Source organism: Anolis carolinensis, chromosome 1 (assembly GCF_035594765.1).
Source record: "Anolis carolinensis isolate JA03-04 chromosome 1, rAnoCar3.1.pri, whole genome shotgun sequence".
Taxonomy (NCBI): domain Eukaryota; kingdom Metazoa; phylum Chordata; class Lepidosauria; order Squamata; family Dactyloidae; genus Anolis; species Anolis carolinensis.
This window is the reverse complement of record NC_085841.1, coordinates 61729635-61746057: the sequence shown is the minus strand read 5'-3', so window position 1 is coordinate 61746057 and position 16423 is coordinate 61729635. Positions and strand designations below refer to the sequence as shown.

The 16423-nt window shown below is 38.5% G+C and overlaps 1 protein-coding gene across 2 annotated transcripts in view; it reads right to left on the bottom strand.

The window, feature by feature from the left end:
- pcnx2 (pecanex 2) overlaps positions 1 to 16423 on the bottom strand; it is a 148525-nt gene that overhangs the window by 117330 nt on the left and 14772 nt on the right. For both annotated transcript variants that reach the window (XM_062975467.1, XM_008124217.3), the window contains exons 6-8: positions 14845 to 15007; positions 14537 to 14682; positions 12545 to 12629 (exon numbers count right to left, since the gene is read on the bottom strand). In XM_062975467.1, the coding sequence (XP_062831537.1) occupies positions 12545 to 12629; positions 14537 to 14682; positions 14845 to 15007 (394 nt within the window). The remainder of the gene's footprint in view (positions 1 to 12544; positions 12630 to 14536; positions 14683 to 14844; positions 15008 to 16423) is intronic.

The following is a 16423-nucleotide window of genomic DNA, read 5'->3' as shown; positions in this document are numbered from 1 at the left end:
GTAAATATGATTCAAAATTGCAATGTTATCTCCAATAAGAATTGCCAAAAATACACTAAAAATCAATAGTGCTTTAGAATTATATAAACACAAAGAAGGTTTAAAAAAAGCCAGCACTAATAAGTGCAGAATCTCAAGGAGCAGTTAAAGCAAGTCTACTGTCAAGTCTACTGTCATAATAATAATAATAATAATAATAATAATAATAATAATAATAATAATAATAATAATGATAACAAGCTTAATTTGATAAGAAAAGAATTCAAGCATTATTGGAGAGATTCAGATATGTAATGGGTATCTCTACTCAATATGACATCTTTATTGTTTCAGGAACATCTTTCTCATATGTATATGCAACCTTGACTATATAGGTTGATATGCTATATTTGATGTACTAGATTACACTTATACTAAGAATTTGGGGCACAACAACATATAATGCTGTTTATGACATGCCTGTAAAACATAAATAAATGTGTTCAGTGATAATCCCAAAGAGATTACTGTAAAGTCAACGTAGAGGGTGTAATTTTAGTAAACACAGATGTAGTTATATTTCAAGTCTTTACTACTTCTCATTTACTTTGTAATCAGGAGCAGTAATACAAAATGTTCAGAAATCAGTTAAAACCTATACCTGTCCATTCCATTTAGAAATAACTATATTTGAATAATTTTCTGGGAGCAGTTACTGAGTAAGAGTATGATCCCAATTCATCTACAGGACTGCAGTCCAAATGCTTTCAATGTTATTGCATGTTGTCTTTAAAGTACTTCATAATGGACCATTTCCATTTTTAAAAAAGAAGCTAAGAATAGTTGGAAGGTAAAAACAATAATTCTTCCATTTTCTCAAGACTGGCCTTTTCTTATCATTCTTATGACCTTCTAAAATTATGCACCTGCTTTCAGATCGCTAAAGATTGTGGCTGGGTGAAAAGTATTTGCTGCCATCATGTGGCAATTATTCCCTCATCCCCTCTTCTTTTTTCCACAGAATTGTACAGCATAACCCCAATTTCCACTTTTTTGTTGCTTTAACACATCACTGAATTTTAACACACAACTGAAGCAACATACTGCTTTTTTTCTTAACATCCCAATTCAAAGCATCTTGAAACAATGGAATACATGTGGAAATAAATCTTAGTTCTTCATTAATAAATTATTTTAGATAACATTTAAAACATTTCCCATATCCTTTATATGACTGTGCTGGAATTTGGTGACAGAGCCTGTGAAAACCGACCTCTAAACTAATGAGAAATTTTGTTCCTCCAGAGACAATTTTATAGAATTCACACAGAAACAGGAAAGTATTTCAAAACATTGCCATCTGATGAGTTGAAAAATGTCTTCAAGTTCTACATTTGCCATATGCAAATATTTTCATAGACGAAAAACTGCTGGAACAATAAAGATCACAGTTTATCTTATGTGTTGCTTTTTCCCACAAATAAGGAAAAGGTAAATAATTATTCAAAACAAATGTTCCACCTCATGTAAACATGTGTTTTCTAGTTCTGAATTTTGCTTATCATGAAATATCCTTGATTAGGACCCACAAAAACTCTTGTGGACTTGGAACATTTTAATTCTCTGCAATGCCTTGTAATTGGGTTTAAAATATTCCAGATAAAGGTATTTGGTGGAAATTTTCATTTAAATGAGAATTAAAAGTATTCTGACAATAGAAAACACATAGCTAATGCTATGTATTCTTAATTACATTCCCAAATCCAATTAATCCTCAGAGACTATATGCATTTTCATTGTGTATTGTTCTAAATCAGTCAAATATCAGCATCCATTGAGTAAGAAGTACCACTAGTTTATTGCTGGAGCTGGAAGATATCACCATCATTTAAAATCACCTTGGTGACTGGGACAAGAAAAGTCGTCTGCTAAAAAAACCTCAGTCAGGGCTAACAAACTCAACAAGAAACCCTGCTTCTATTTCAGCAAAATGACTGAAGTATGGAGTATGTTTGCAGAGAGTTAGAAGAATACTCTGATGTTGAGAACTGTCAGGTATGAAAGCAATTGCCCAGGAGATCTCTGGTACTGCTAAGGTATTCAGACAGTTGCCTTTGTATACTACAAAGCACTCTGCAACTAGTTATTTATGGGAATGAAGCTGAATGAAATATATAGATTGGCTAGACCGAAATTCTTCGGCATGCCCGAGGCTAGACACACTTCTATTTTACAGGATTTAAGAACCAACATTGGCATAGTATTTTAAAAGCGACCTTCCTCCTAGTCACAAGTGCAGGATCTTTGTTTGCTGCAATTAATTTTTTGTAGCCTGTAGGCTTTTTCCTGCTACTGCAAAGATGAACGTGTTCTAAAAGCAAATGTGACAAATTAATCATGAGGATTTTAACTGAATTATTTCTATGAAAAAACTGATGGTACATTAAAATGTGCAGAAAATTTACTACCATACAAGGGCAGATTGCACTACTTTTTCTGGTCATTGCACTTCTCTGTACAAAAAGTGAGAAAGCAGGCAGTGCCTATCAGAAAGTCAAGATAGAACCGGATTAAGAAACTGTATAGCTTGATTATCAGATGCCATAGAAACACCAAAGAATGGTAATTTCCATCATGACTTACTTATAAATAATCAGAATGCAGAACCCATTGTCTTGTAAGTGCTGTTTGACTGCATTTAATGTAGCTGGCCAGGGGGGCGGGGTTACTTTTTTGGGCTAGGATTTAAGTAAACTCTAGACTGGCAAATTCTGTAGTCAATTTGTCTTCTCAAGATGACCTCGCATCTACGGTTATCTCTGAAGAATGAATAACATTCTTGGATAACACAGATAATGAATTCCCTGAACACAGGACTGCTATTATTGCAAGGGAGCTAAGATATTTTAACATTAATAAAGCAGCACTCCACAAGACCTGAAGAGCAGGAGAGGACAGCTAAAGGAAGAAAAAAGAGGCTATACCTTCTTTTTGGAAAGGACTGCCCGAACAAAAACAATGTATACACAGAGTGGGCTTTGCTATAAAAAATGACCTGGTGAGGCATCTGTCTGAAGCATCCACTGGCATCAAAGAATGACTCTTGTCTCTCCAAATTAATTTTGCCAAAGTTCAGCAGGGAACTATCATAAGTGCATATGCACCAACACTAGATGCTGATGAAGGCATCCAGGAAAAACCATCCTGTCGAAGATACCTAATCAACTTCCTTAGGTATGCGAGACTTTAATGTGAGAGTTGGACAAGACTTCAACCTGTGGCCAGGGATCATAGGAAAAGGTGGGTTGGAAACAGCAACTCGAATGGCATCCTAATTCTCACCAAATGTGTGGAACACAACCTTGCCATCAACAACACACTCTTCCCAGAAGAACCCATGCTGACAGAAATAAGTCATGGCAACTCCCAATTTCCAGTTAGCAGAGTACAATGTGATGGGCCAAAATGGACTGCATCTGTATAAGTGGGCATCAAATGTTCCAAACAAAACATAATACCATCTGGACGCCTGCCAAGCAATACCTTTAATGTTAAAGAAACCTCTCAAAGCTACAATAACTCACATTTATCATAGTGAAAGAATCCTTTTTTAATATCATAATTCTAGATTATGGTTTCTAGCCCTTCCCTTTTCAATATAAAATGATCACTTAGGAGGGAGAAAAAGCATGTGCATTCTGGCTTGGAGAGGAGTGGGCTGGGTACCTGAGAGTTGCTAAAGAGCGACATTCAGTGGTAAAGAAGACAAATTACAGGGGGGGGGGGGGAATTCCTGCTTCTTCTTTGGCAGTTGTCAAAATATCTAGAAAATAATAATTATTTACAGTATTTATATTCCGCCCTTCTCACCCCGAAGGGGACTCAGGGCGGATCACATTATAACACACATAGGGCAAACATTCAATGCCCATAAACACATCAAACAGAGACAGAGAGACACACGCAGAGGCAAGTTAACCTTCTTCTGAGGGGATGTTCGATTCTGGCCACAGGGGGGAGCAGCTGCTTCATCATCCACACTGACGGCACTTCCTCATACCAGGTCGTAAATTAGTTAATCTTGCCTCCCCACTTTTTATAAGTGGTACCTTATCTCCTACTTGATAGATGCAACTATCTTTCGGGTTGCTAGGTCAGCAACGAGCAGGGGCTATTTTTTATTTTTAATTGACGGGTGCTCACCCCGCCACGGGCTGGCCTCGAACTCATAATAATAAATAATAAAATAATAATAATAATAAAACTTTATTTATATACCGCTCCATCTCCTCAAGAGGACTCAGGGCAGTTTCCAACATAAACAAAAACATTAAATTGTCCGAAAGACACCATACAACAAGATTCAACATAATAAACATAATAAACATCATCATGAAACAAAAACAATTCTACTAAAAACAATTGCAAAATTAAAATCCAGTTCAATATACTCCATCAACAGGATCAAAGTGCCAATAACCAGAACTTCAAAATGGACATAGTCAAAGACTAGTGCATCAGAATATCATAGGGCCAGGAAGTGGATAAAGTGCAGAGCAGGAAAGTGCAGAGAAAGAAAATCAATGGATATGAATCAAATTCTTGACGACTGTTGAGAATGAATAAATATCTTATGAGAGTAGATATTAATTAAATAAAACTTTGCTTAAAAGAAGACTTAGAAATTGGCAGATGAGACTTTGAAAGAGGGGTTCAGGAAACAGGAACAACCCATATAATCACAGAAAGATATAGTTCTGGTTTCAGAAGGTACTAATTTTGGAGAGAAGATGGAGAACACAAATAGAAGATTTAGATTTTAATAAAAAAATTTCATGGCAAGACCTTGTTAAAATTTGTAATAATGGAGATTGAATATACCAAGTGGATGAAGACAGATAGGATTAAGGAGGATAAAGTTACCTTCCACTTAGGGAGCAGAGTGGAGAACCCAAAAACTGATTAACAATAGTGCTTTGAGGACACTGTACAGTTTATTCAAAGAGAACAAAGAAGAACTAATGATTTACTATTGTAAGCAGAAAGCTAGTCTTGACAGATTCTATGCTTGGGAGTAGTCATGACCATCTCACATTAAAAGTAAAATTTGAGAAGAAACTGTATGTGAGGCACAAGAAATTATAATAGGAAGAAGTGGTGTATTTGACATGGTTCAGACAAATATACGGGATGAGATTTGAATACTGAAATATAAGACTTCTGAAATCAGGAGGCTGAAAATACATTTTAAGAGAAATAGTGGCATTGTTAACTTACTGAAATTCATTTATTTTTACTCTACTTTGTTTACCAGGAAGATACAGAACACGAGGAGGTCAGGGTAATATCAGACACAATAGCAAGTGAAGTATATGGGTATGTTAACAAGCTTTGGACTCAAGGTGGCTAGCAGCCACACATTTTGGTCACTTTGAATTGTTCCTAGAAACGTTGGCAGCCAGTGAAAGCTATTGCAACAGAAGAGATTTACGCTCCCTGTAGCCAACCCGTTAGCAGTATGGCTGCTACTAACCAACTGAAGTTTTGAGCACTTTTCAAAGTACATAGAGTACATTGCATTAGTTCAACACTGGCTAACTCCGACTTCTCCACGAATGGGTGCAGTTGGAGCACTAGCTTTAATTGTGCAGAAGTACTCCTCACACTGCTGATATCTGGGCCTCCAGGTTCAGAGCCAAATTCAGGAGTACCCCATAACTGCAAACTTGCATTTCCAGTGGGAGTATAACCCCATCTGACACAGGCTGAATTCACAGATCTGTCTTTTGACTGACCAGGAGCTCCTTTGTCTGTCTGGATTTAAGTTTCAATTTATTTGCCCTCATTCAGTCCATTATAGCACCCAGGCACTGGTTTAGTACAGGAACAGCTTCCTGTACTAAACCAACAGAGGCACACTCCTTCTGTCTAATCTTCTGCGTAGGTCAGCCACCAAGGCCACCAAAGCTGTCTCTGTCTCATTATTAAGAAACTAGATTGAAATGGATCTAGATAATCTGCATCATCCAGGAACCCTTGGAGTTGAGAAGTCACCACATGCTCCAGTACCTTGCTCAGAAATGAAGACTTCCTTAGAAGAGGTCTTGCGACTGCCTCCTTTTGTCACATAGATATTTGGGTAGGCTTTGTGGATGTAGGGAGAATAACAATATTAGGATCTGAACAGCAGAACTGAATAACATGTAAAAGTTGAATTAACAGTAAATGTAGAGGAAGCAAGATGTTTAGTATGTATAATCAAAGGACGGAGAATTGAAAGTAATCTGTTGTCTTTCTCCCCTTTTTGTTGTTTTTTATTTAAGGTACATTTGTCTTAGTTTGGTCTGTAGTGGGCAGTTTGTTTTGTGTAAATACACCCTAAATGGGTTATATACTAAAAATGTTGGTAATTACAATGATAATGAAAAAAATCCCAAAGTACTGCTACTGGGCCAAGGGTTTTCAAAACACGATTGATGGGAAATCGATAAAAACATTTCACACTAATGTGAAAACAATATTTTAGACATACACAATTTTTATTCAGATATTCAAATTTTAAAAGCATGCAGGATACAATTGGAGGATGTTGCATTTTCATATATACCAGAGCACCACAAAATCATAGTTTGAAGGAACCACAAGAACCATCTAGTCCCAACCCCTGAGAAGTATTATCAAATAGTATCAAAAAGCAAATTACCAGTTTCAGTCTTTTAACTGCAATACACCTCACTATATATTCTAAGATTGAACAGCAGCATCTACAGTAGACACCACAAAAAAACCCAGCATTTGGACAAAATGTTGCATCAAAACTATTCAAAGAACAATAATTCTATTCTGGTCATTTTTAAGAAATGACATATTAGAAAGACTATGAGAAGGTCCATTAGAAATGCAGTAAAAATAATCCCAGCATATTATTATTATTATTATTATTATTATTATTATTATTATTATTATTATTATTATTTCATTTCTATCCTGCTTTTCTCCCGTAGGTGGGATTCAAAGCAGCATACAACATAAAATTCATACAAGACCGCTACAATTGTAGAAGTACAGAATGCCAACTAATTGCTTTCAGGGGATCAATTGAGTGCTATCTACAAGAACCTCAGTAACATATTATATACCATGATGCTACACAAAATCAACAATGAAGTAGAATATTTTCACTTTATACAATAACAGATCTTCAATAATTTGTGAATTATTCTTTAAACAACATTTTCCTCTTCTTTTCATTCATAACACTTCCTCTCAGTAATTTGTTACACTCCACAGAAAGTCCCAGCAATGTCTCTCTTTAAAGATACAGAAATACCCTAACCCCTGACTCACACAGTGAAGTAATTAATAATTCTAAACAACCCCTCTCACCAAGGGAATGCAAAAGAATCAAATATTTCTCACCAGTGAAATAAACATTACACCTACAGTTTCTTACACAATGGCTCTTACCTGTTTAGCAATAAAAGTAAAGGTTTTGCTCATTAGTCAGAATGTAGAAAGGCTATAGAAGAAAAAACATTATAACTTGGTATCAGGTAAAGCTAATTACTTGCATAATAAGCACTAGAATGTCTGACATTCTAACATCCCTTCTATGAACAGAACAGAGGATGCATTCATAAAACGGGCCCCTTCCCTCTCAATTCATTTATTGGGAGGTGACGAACCTTGGGGATAGTGTCAGATAAGCTGCAGGGGGCTGCAGAAAATTGGGAAAGTTGTCAAAATTACTTTCTGATGAGAACAGAAGAGAAATATAGTATCTAAACAATTTTCGTTTAAAAAGAATGAAAAAGTATAGGCTTTATGCCAGATGATATCCTACCTGGTAGTGAGATATGTTATCAAGAGTTACACTTCAATAATCTGATACTATAACAACAGATATGGGCAAGACAGCTAATCAATGTTGTCTTGCCCATCCAGTGTTCTGGATTATCCAACGCAGTCTGCCTCCTGCCCGGATCCACATCTGTTTCTCCAGGCAGCAAGGACTAAACTTTTTACGGATTTCCGACAATGTTGTTACTGTAAGTTCATTTTATGCAATTCTATCTTTATTTGTAGTCAATTTGTTAGTAGCCAATGTTTTTGTAGTCAATGTCTTCAATTCATTGCAATGTTTTGGTGCTAAATTTGTAAATACAGGAATTACTAAATAACATTGCCGTGTATTGAACTGCTTTTTTGTCGATTTGTTGTAAAACATGATGTTTTGGTGCTTAATTTGTGAAATCATAACGTAATTTGATTAAAGCTTTTCCTTAATCCCTCCTTATTATCCAACATTTTGCTTATCCAACATTCTGCCGGCCCTTTTATGTTGGATAAGTGAGACTCTACTGTAGTTAGAATGCATTTCATAACAATTATTGATGTTAAAATGGCAAGTCAGAGAGCATATGCTTTGCATGCTTTAAGTCTGATAGAAAGGACTCCTATCAGAAGATGTACCAAATCAACATAGAAAATACAGAACTAGATGGGCCAGCTGATCCCCCTTGATGGATTGTCACCTTGTTGTGGTGAGGGGGCTTGCATGTTCCAATGAACAACAAGGTGACAGTATACACTCTGAATGCAGAGCTGTTATTATTGCAAGGGAGCTGGGATGCTTTAACATTGACATAGCAGCACTTCAGGAGACCCCGAGAGCAGGAGAGGGATGGCTGAAGGAAGAAAAGGGAGGCTACACCTTCTTCTGGAAGGGACTGCCTGAAGAAGAATGAAGAATACACGGAGTCGGCTCTGCTATCAGAAACAACCTGGTGAAGCATCTGTCTGAAGCACCAATTGGCATTAATGAACAACTCTTAGCCCTCCGAATTAATTTTGCCAAAAACCAACAGGCAACCATCATAAGTGCCTATGCGCCAACACTACATGCTGATGAAGACATCAAGGAAAATTTACTGTCAGCTGGACACCATGCTGTCAGAGATACCTGAGGAGGACAAAATCATCCTCCTGGGTGATTTCAATGTGAGAGTTGGACAAGACTTCAACCTGTGGCTAGGGACCATAGGAAACATTGGGACTGGAAACAGCAACCCAAATGGCATCCTGCTTCTCACCAAATGTTGGAACACAACCTTGTCACTACAAACACACTATTCTGCCAGAAAAACAAGTTTAAGACATCATGGAAGCATCCCCGGTCAAAGCATTGTCACCTCTTAGACTAAATAATTATTGTTTTGTCGAAGGCTTTCATGGCCGGGATCACAGGGTTGTTGTATGTTTTCCGGGCTGTATGGCCATGTTCCAGAAGTATTCTCTCCTGACGTTACCTCTGAGGATGTTTGCCATAGATGTGGGTGAAACGTCAGGAGAGAATACTTCTGGAACATGGCCATACAGCCCGGAAAACATACAACAACCCTATGTAATTCATACCAGAGACTGCTGCAATGTGCTTCTCATTAGAGCTATGACAGGTGGTCATGACTGCTGGACAGACCACAGGTTAATCTGATCCACAATGGCAATCAAGACTGCCCCCAAACACAGACCCCAAGGAAGAAAGATAAGGTGTAAAATGAACACCCAAGCCCTTCAAGAGCCCTTTAAACGAGCCCTTCACCAAACAACATTCAATGATCATTCACCCATAGAACGTCCTGAAAATGTTGAGGAACATTGGAATGAACTGAAGACCTCAATCATCACAGCCAGTGAAGAAATCATTGGATACTAAACTAGGAAACATCAAGACTGATTTGATGAAAATGATAACAAGATCCAACAGTTAATTGATAAGAAAAGGAAAACCTTCCAAATATGGTAGAGATAACAACTGCGCTAAGAAAAATATCTATGCCAGTGCAAAAGCAGAGGTCCAAAGAAGGACCAGAGAACTCAAGAACTTCTGGTGGACAAAAAAACCTCAAGAAATCCAACACCTATCAGATATCCATGATGCACAGATATCTGCACGACATTCTTTAACATGACAGAGGTCATCTATGGACCAAGAAATTATGGCAATCTACGCTTAGCAGATGGAACCAAACTTATGAAGGATAAAAAAAAAAATCAATCGCACTACTATGGAGAGAGCACTATCACAACTTCCTTAACCACAGCTGCTACGGTGGCCAAAGAGGTTATCTTGGAAAACCCACAACAACAAACCAGGGATGAGCTTGCAGCACTGCCTAGTTTGGAGGAAGTCAGAAAAGCCATTGGCCAACTATAAAATAACAAAGCCTGCAAACCTGATGGGATCGCTGCTGAAAACTTTAAAGAAAGTAGACCTGAGTGGACACAAAAACTCTACCAGTTCATTGAAAAAGTGTGGGCAACTGAGAAAATCCCAGCAGACTTCAAAGATGCCACCATCATCACCCTTTTCAAAATGGGGGAAAGAACAAACTGTGGAAACTATTGAGGTATCTCCCTTTTAACCTCTGCTGGGAAAATAATTCTTTCAAATCGCCTTTTACCTGTCTCAGAAAGCATCCTCCCAGAATCCCAGAACAGCTTCCTCCCCTCAAGAAGAACAATGGATATGATATTTACTGCATGACAGCTCAAAGGAAAACTCAGGGAACAAAATCAACCTCTGTACATGGGCTTCACTGATCTTGCATAGGCATTTGACACAGTAAATCGCAGTACACTCTGAATCATCCTCCAAAAAAGCAGATGCCTTGACAAATTTATGAACATCCTGCAGCTCCTCCATGATGACATGATGGCAACAGTCTTGGACAGCAGTAGCTCCCAAAGTGACCCATTTAAGGTGGAATCAGGTCTCCATCTTCATCACTATGATACTGCACCTTGTTGGTGGGAAGCTTCCCACCAGCATGAAAATCACCTATCAGACAGATGGCAAGCTCGTATTTAACCTCAGCAGACTGAAAGCCAAAACCAAAGTCACAACAACATCTGTTATAGAACTCTAATATGCTGATGATAATGTCGTCTGTGGCCATTCAGAAGAAGACCTACAAGCCACTCTAAACACTTTTGCAGAAGTATACAAAAAGCTTGGCCTCTCACTGAACATCGAGAAAACCAATTTTTTTTTCCAGCAAGCACCAGCCAATCCTTCTGCAAAGCCAGAAAAACAGCTTAAGAGTGTAATGTTAGAAAATAACCATTTCTACAATCTTGGCAGCCACCTCTCCATCAAAGACAACACTGACACTGAAATACAACACCATCTGAGCTCTGCGAGTGCATTTTTCTGAATGAAACAGAGAGTGTTTGAGGATCAGGACACTCATAGGGAGACCAAGATGCTTGTTTATAAAGCTACAGTGTGCCCTCACTTTTCACGGGGGTTAGGTTCCAGGCCTGCCCGCAAAAAGTGAAAAACCGTGAAGTAGCAGCACTCTATTTATTTCAATAAATATAGCCCCCCTCCCTCCCTCTTTTCCTCTTTTAACGTACTGTATTTAACGTACTGTACTGTATTTCTTGTTGTTCCTGAGGTGATGAGGCGCAGGCAGGGCCTACTGGCGCTGCCTGCAGGCAGCTGAGGAGGAAGCGCGGGCTGGATCATGTGCCTCAAACTGAATCCTTTTGAGCCTGTGAGGAGAGGGCGGACCAGATGGGAAAATCCGCAAAACAGCGAATCTGCGGAACCCGAACCGCGAATTAGCGAGGGAGCACTGTATTGTCTTCCCAACCCTGTTATACACCTACAAAACGTGAACCATCTATAGACTCACTCCTGGAATGATTCCATCAGCATTGCCTCCGAAAAATCCTGCAAATCTCTTGGGAAGACAGATAGATAGATAGCGTGCTGGAAGAAGCAAACACCACCAGCACTGAAATGATGATCCTCCACCATCAACTTGGCTGGACTGGTGAAGTTGTCTGAATGCCCAATCACCGTCTCCCAAAGCAGTGCCTATACTCCCAACTTAAGAATGGAAAATGGAATGTCGGTGGACAGGAAAAGAGGTTTAAAGATGAGCTTAAAGCCAACCTTGAAAACTGTGGCATAGACACCAAGAACTGGGAAGTTCTGGACCTTGAGCGTTCTAATTGGAGGTCAGCTGTGACCAATAGTGCTGTGGAATTTGAAGAGGTACGAATGGAGGCTGAAAGAAATGTGTCAAGAGGAAGGCATGTCAAGCCAACCCTGACAGGGATCACCTTCCACTTGGAAATTGATGTCCTCACTACAGATCAAGTATAGATCTCTACAGTCACCTCCAGACCCACTGCCAAGACATTACACTTGGAAGGCAATCATACTCGGATATGAGTGATTGCCGATGATGATGATGATGATGATAAGGGCCAGTTGATCAGACCTTGGTTTCAGCAACTTGCTGTGCCGATACTATGTTAACTTTCTTCAAACTTTTTTCAGTATCTAGTTCAGCAAAACTAAATGACTACTACTAGAATATAACATGAGCAAATGCATTTTTCTTTTAAATTATTATGACTCCTATTGCACATCTTTACATTACACATTTAAAACAGACCAGAATATCTATCTTGCCCTTTTATTTGTTTTGCAATTCTTCTATAGTTTGTGGGTTTTTGCAAACAATGTATTTCTTAAAAAGAGTTTACTTACTGAGCATTTGAAATACAGTCATAGTTGGGTCCTATATTTCCTTCTTTTTGAGTGCCAGCCTTTAAGTAACATGATCTAATGTCACCTTTAGAAAAATAAAACAAAAGTTACAACTAGTTCAATGTGTAATTATTTGTCCAAGTACTGCATTTAAGAACCAGAAATTTACAGAAAAGGAAAGGAACACAAGACTGAAATATCCTATGTGAAGAAGAAGAAATCATGTCTTGTGACACCAATTCCCAATGACCTTCATATCTACAGTTCCTTCTATTAAAAATACTAAGAGGATGGATGTAATATAATTTTAGTGCTCCCTGCTCAGCTGATTCTTGACATCAGTTATGCATCACTTGCCCTCTTTTCATCTTCCATCCTACTTTGTCTGCATTAAAATTTATATAAATCAATGAGATCTGCTGTGAGAAAGCAATAGAAACAGAGCCTGACTACTCTATTATGTCAGGCCTAGTCTGGGCTTAGCATGGAAGCACAGCAAAATAAATGATATATCAAAATGTGATTTTGTAGCAGGTAAGGGAGGAACAATACCTGGATAGGTGGACAAATGTCACTCCCACTCACTCCAACAGGCAAGAAAAATGAGATACCAGGGGTAAACAATCTTCCAAAATATGAGCCTTATTTGTGCTTCTCATTTTTCATCATTCTTCTTTCATCACTTCCCACCTCTCCTTTTTCATTTCCCTCTTGCTCTTCCCCAGATTCCATTGCAATACCACTTTCTCTGATTCTCACTGAAACTGAAAAAAAGTTCCCTTCCAAGCTCCCAGTGACTAACTGGCCAGCAAGCAGCTGCTATTGACACAGTGGGTGCTGCTACACCAATGGGTCCAAATCACATGAAAGGATTTGGTGAAAGAATATGGGTGACCAAATGACCTCTCTCCCCTTCTATGTACATTCTCTGTGCACATTGTGCACATTCTATGGTGCACAAGAGTACCTCCCCCACCATCAGCAGCAAAGGTGTTGCACAGATGCCAGCCAGAGACATTGGAGAGCCAATACAGGCTTCCTCTAATTCAGAGCAGACGATGCCAGGAAGAAATCAAGCACAGCATCAACTGGTTAGAACTCAGGGTAGTCAGACCCTGCCAGCTTTTGCTGGGATAATTCAGGGCAAAGTAATCCTAATAAGAACAGACAATGTGGCTTAAGAATCATATTTAAATCATGAAGACAGGACCAAGAACTTCATGAGGGAGGCCCAAAAGCTTTTGCCCTGAGTAGAATCTCACCTTCTCTCTTTAGAGATGGCACACCTCCAAGGCACTTTGAACTCCAGAAGATCATCTCAGTTAGATTGATATAGCCAAAATATTTCAGATTTTATACATTATGGATCAATAGTTTTGACTTAATCAAAGCTGCCTTTAGCAAGTTGGTGCTAAAGAATGTAGTTAAGCTACAGAATTCTAGAGATGACAGCACTATTCATTCTTATATAGGAAACTCCGATATCCAGAGGATGTCTTTTCTTCTCTGCTGGGAAATGGAATGTGGGTTTTACCTAAAATATATTCCTTTACAGCAGAGGACGCACAGACATCCTAACCGCTTTGGATAGTATTGGTGTGAGGCTAAACATAGTGATAATTCTGCCCCGCTTCCCCTTTCTGGCAATTAATTCTCTTTGTGCTTTTTCTTCCCATATTTTTTCTATAAAAGTAAAACAAAAGGAAAGGAAAATTCTCTTCTTTCTCTGTTTTGTCGGCTGTAATAGAAACTGACATTTCTAGGAATGGGTCCCCCTGAAAAAAACTAACTTTTTACTGCTTGTTAGAGCGAGTGGGAGGAGCTGAATGTATTTCAAGAAAGACCAAAATTTCCATCTTTTGTACATGTAAGATTTTGGAACATCTTTACTCTATTTTACAGCATTATCCACAGTAAAATAATTATAGAATCCAATGTTAAAAATAAATATTGTTTAGTCATCATTTCCCCTCCCTCTCCACAAAGCCTTACCATTTTCATCTATGAAGACATGCATTGCATCCACAGACATCTCTTCTTGCAGAGAAGCGTCTGGCCCACTTATAACTTGCAAAACAGAACTGTCCTGCTGTGATGTCACTCGATAAATTATCTGCCTTTGCCTGGTACTCTGATAACTTGATACAGAAAAGTAAAAATTCAAATTATTTTCAAAACTTAAAGTGGTCTCTCCCAACCCTCAATTTAAAACATCAGTGTGTCCAGTAATCCTCCTCTCAGAATAAAGAATCAAAATGCATCATCCCAGACATGGGCAATAAAAAGAGAATTCTTCTTACTGTGCAGTGAACTTCATGGACTCTGAGACTGTTGGATTAATAGCAGCAGAGTCTTGACTCTGCATCTCTGTCCTATCCTGCTTAGAAGAACCATGATTTTCCTTTTCTGCACAATGTTTTTCTGTTTCCAGAGACTCCTCATTTTTCTCTGTTGAACAGACATCTGAAAAGCACAAGATGAGGTCACACACAAATGAAAAACTAAGGTATTTAAACTTTATTCAGGCTTTTTAAAGCGCCTTGTATCATTATGCTAAGGGAGATAGATGTGATTTCCTCATCATTTCTTCTCCCTTCCTACATATTCCAAGGATGTGTTTTGTGTGTGTGTGTGTGTGTACTGAAGGAAACAGAGAATATATTTATTTTCTTTAAAAAATTGAAAAACAATTAATATAATGGACAATGTGATAAACTGTTTCATGATGTCTTTGCAGTGAATTAAATTAAGCATGATTAAAAAAACACCTTCTGATATCTGCTTGCACAAAAATATATACAAAAGGAGGCAGCTAACACCTCAAATCCACTCTTCTTCTCCTCTCAACTCCTGTGAGATCTGTGCTATCAGAGCTCTAGCATGATGGAGACTAATTAACAATCAAAGCAATTCCTCTCTTTATAGAAGTGGTTTCCAAACTTTTTTTGACCAGGGACCATTCTCCAACATTAGTACCAAAAAGGTTATGGATCAGTTTTTGATCAACTTTAGACTTGGTTTTGTTATTTGAGGTGCTGATTCAGAAAACTGAATTGGATAGACCACATCAGCTCTAGTTTCTGATACAGAGCATATGCCATCCAGTAGTTGCCATCTGCTTGCCCACAGAAAAGCATATTTAATAATCTAGCGCTGATGTGGTCTATCCAATGCAATAGTCAGCTCTGTGAAAAGGAGCGGAAATAAAATAAATAAAATAAAATAAAGTGGAAGGAGGTTCGCGGACTGGATTTTCATTCTTGTGGCCCACTCCTAGGCTTCGGCCCACAGGTTGAGATCCACTGCTTTATAGCCTTAATTGATAAGCTCTGCTTTCTCATATTTCAGTAGCAGAAAGGTTAAACTACCTTCTAGTACTGCTATGATTATCATCTCTTCCCCAACAACCCTAAGAGGACACCATTTGGGGTTGGGACACACAGTTTAAAAAGCAGCACTCTAGAAGAATGAAGCCAGAGACATTGCTTATGTGCACAGGAACTGGCAATTGTGACAATGCCCATGTTTGCTTAGAAACATAGATTCCTTTTGGGTTGCTGTGAGTTTTCCAGGCAGTATGGCCATGCTCTAGATGCATTCTCTCCTGATGTTTCCACCACATCTATGGCAGGCATCCTTAGAAGTGTGGGGTCTGTTGGAAACTAGGCAAGTGGGGTTTATATATCTGTGGAAAGTCCAGGTTGGGAGAAAGAATTCTTGTCTGTTAGAGGCAAGTGTAAATGTTGCAATTTATCACTTTGATTCGCATTTAATGGCCTTGCAGATTCAAAGCCTGGCTGCTTCCTGCCTGAGGGAATTCTTTGTTGGGAGGTGTTAGCTGGCCCTAATTGTTTCATGTCTGGAATTCCCATTTTCAGA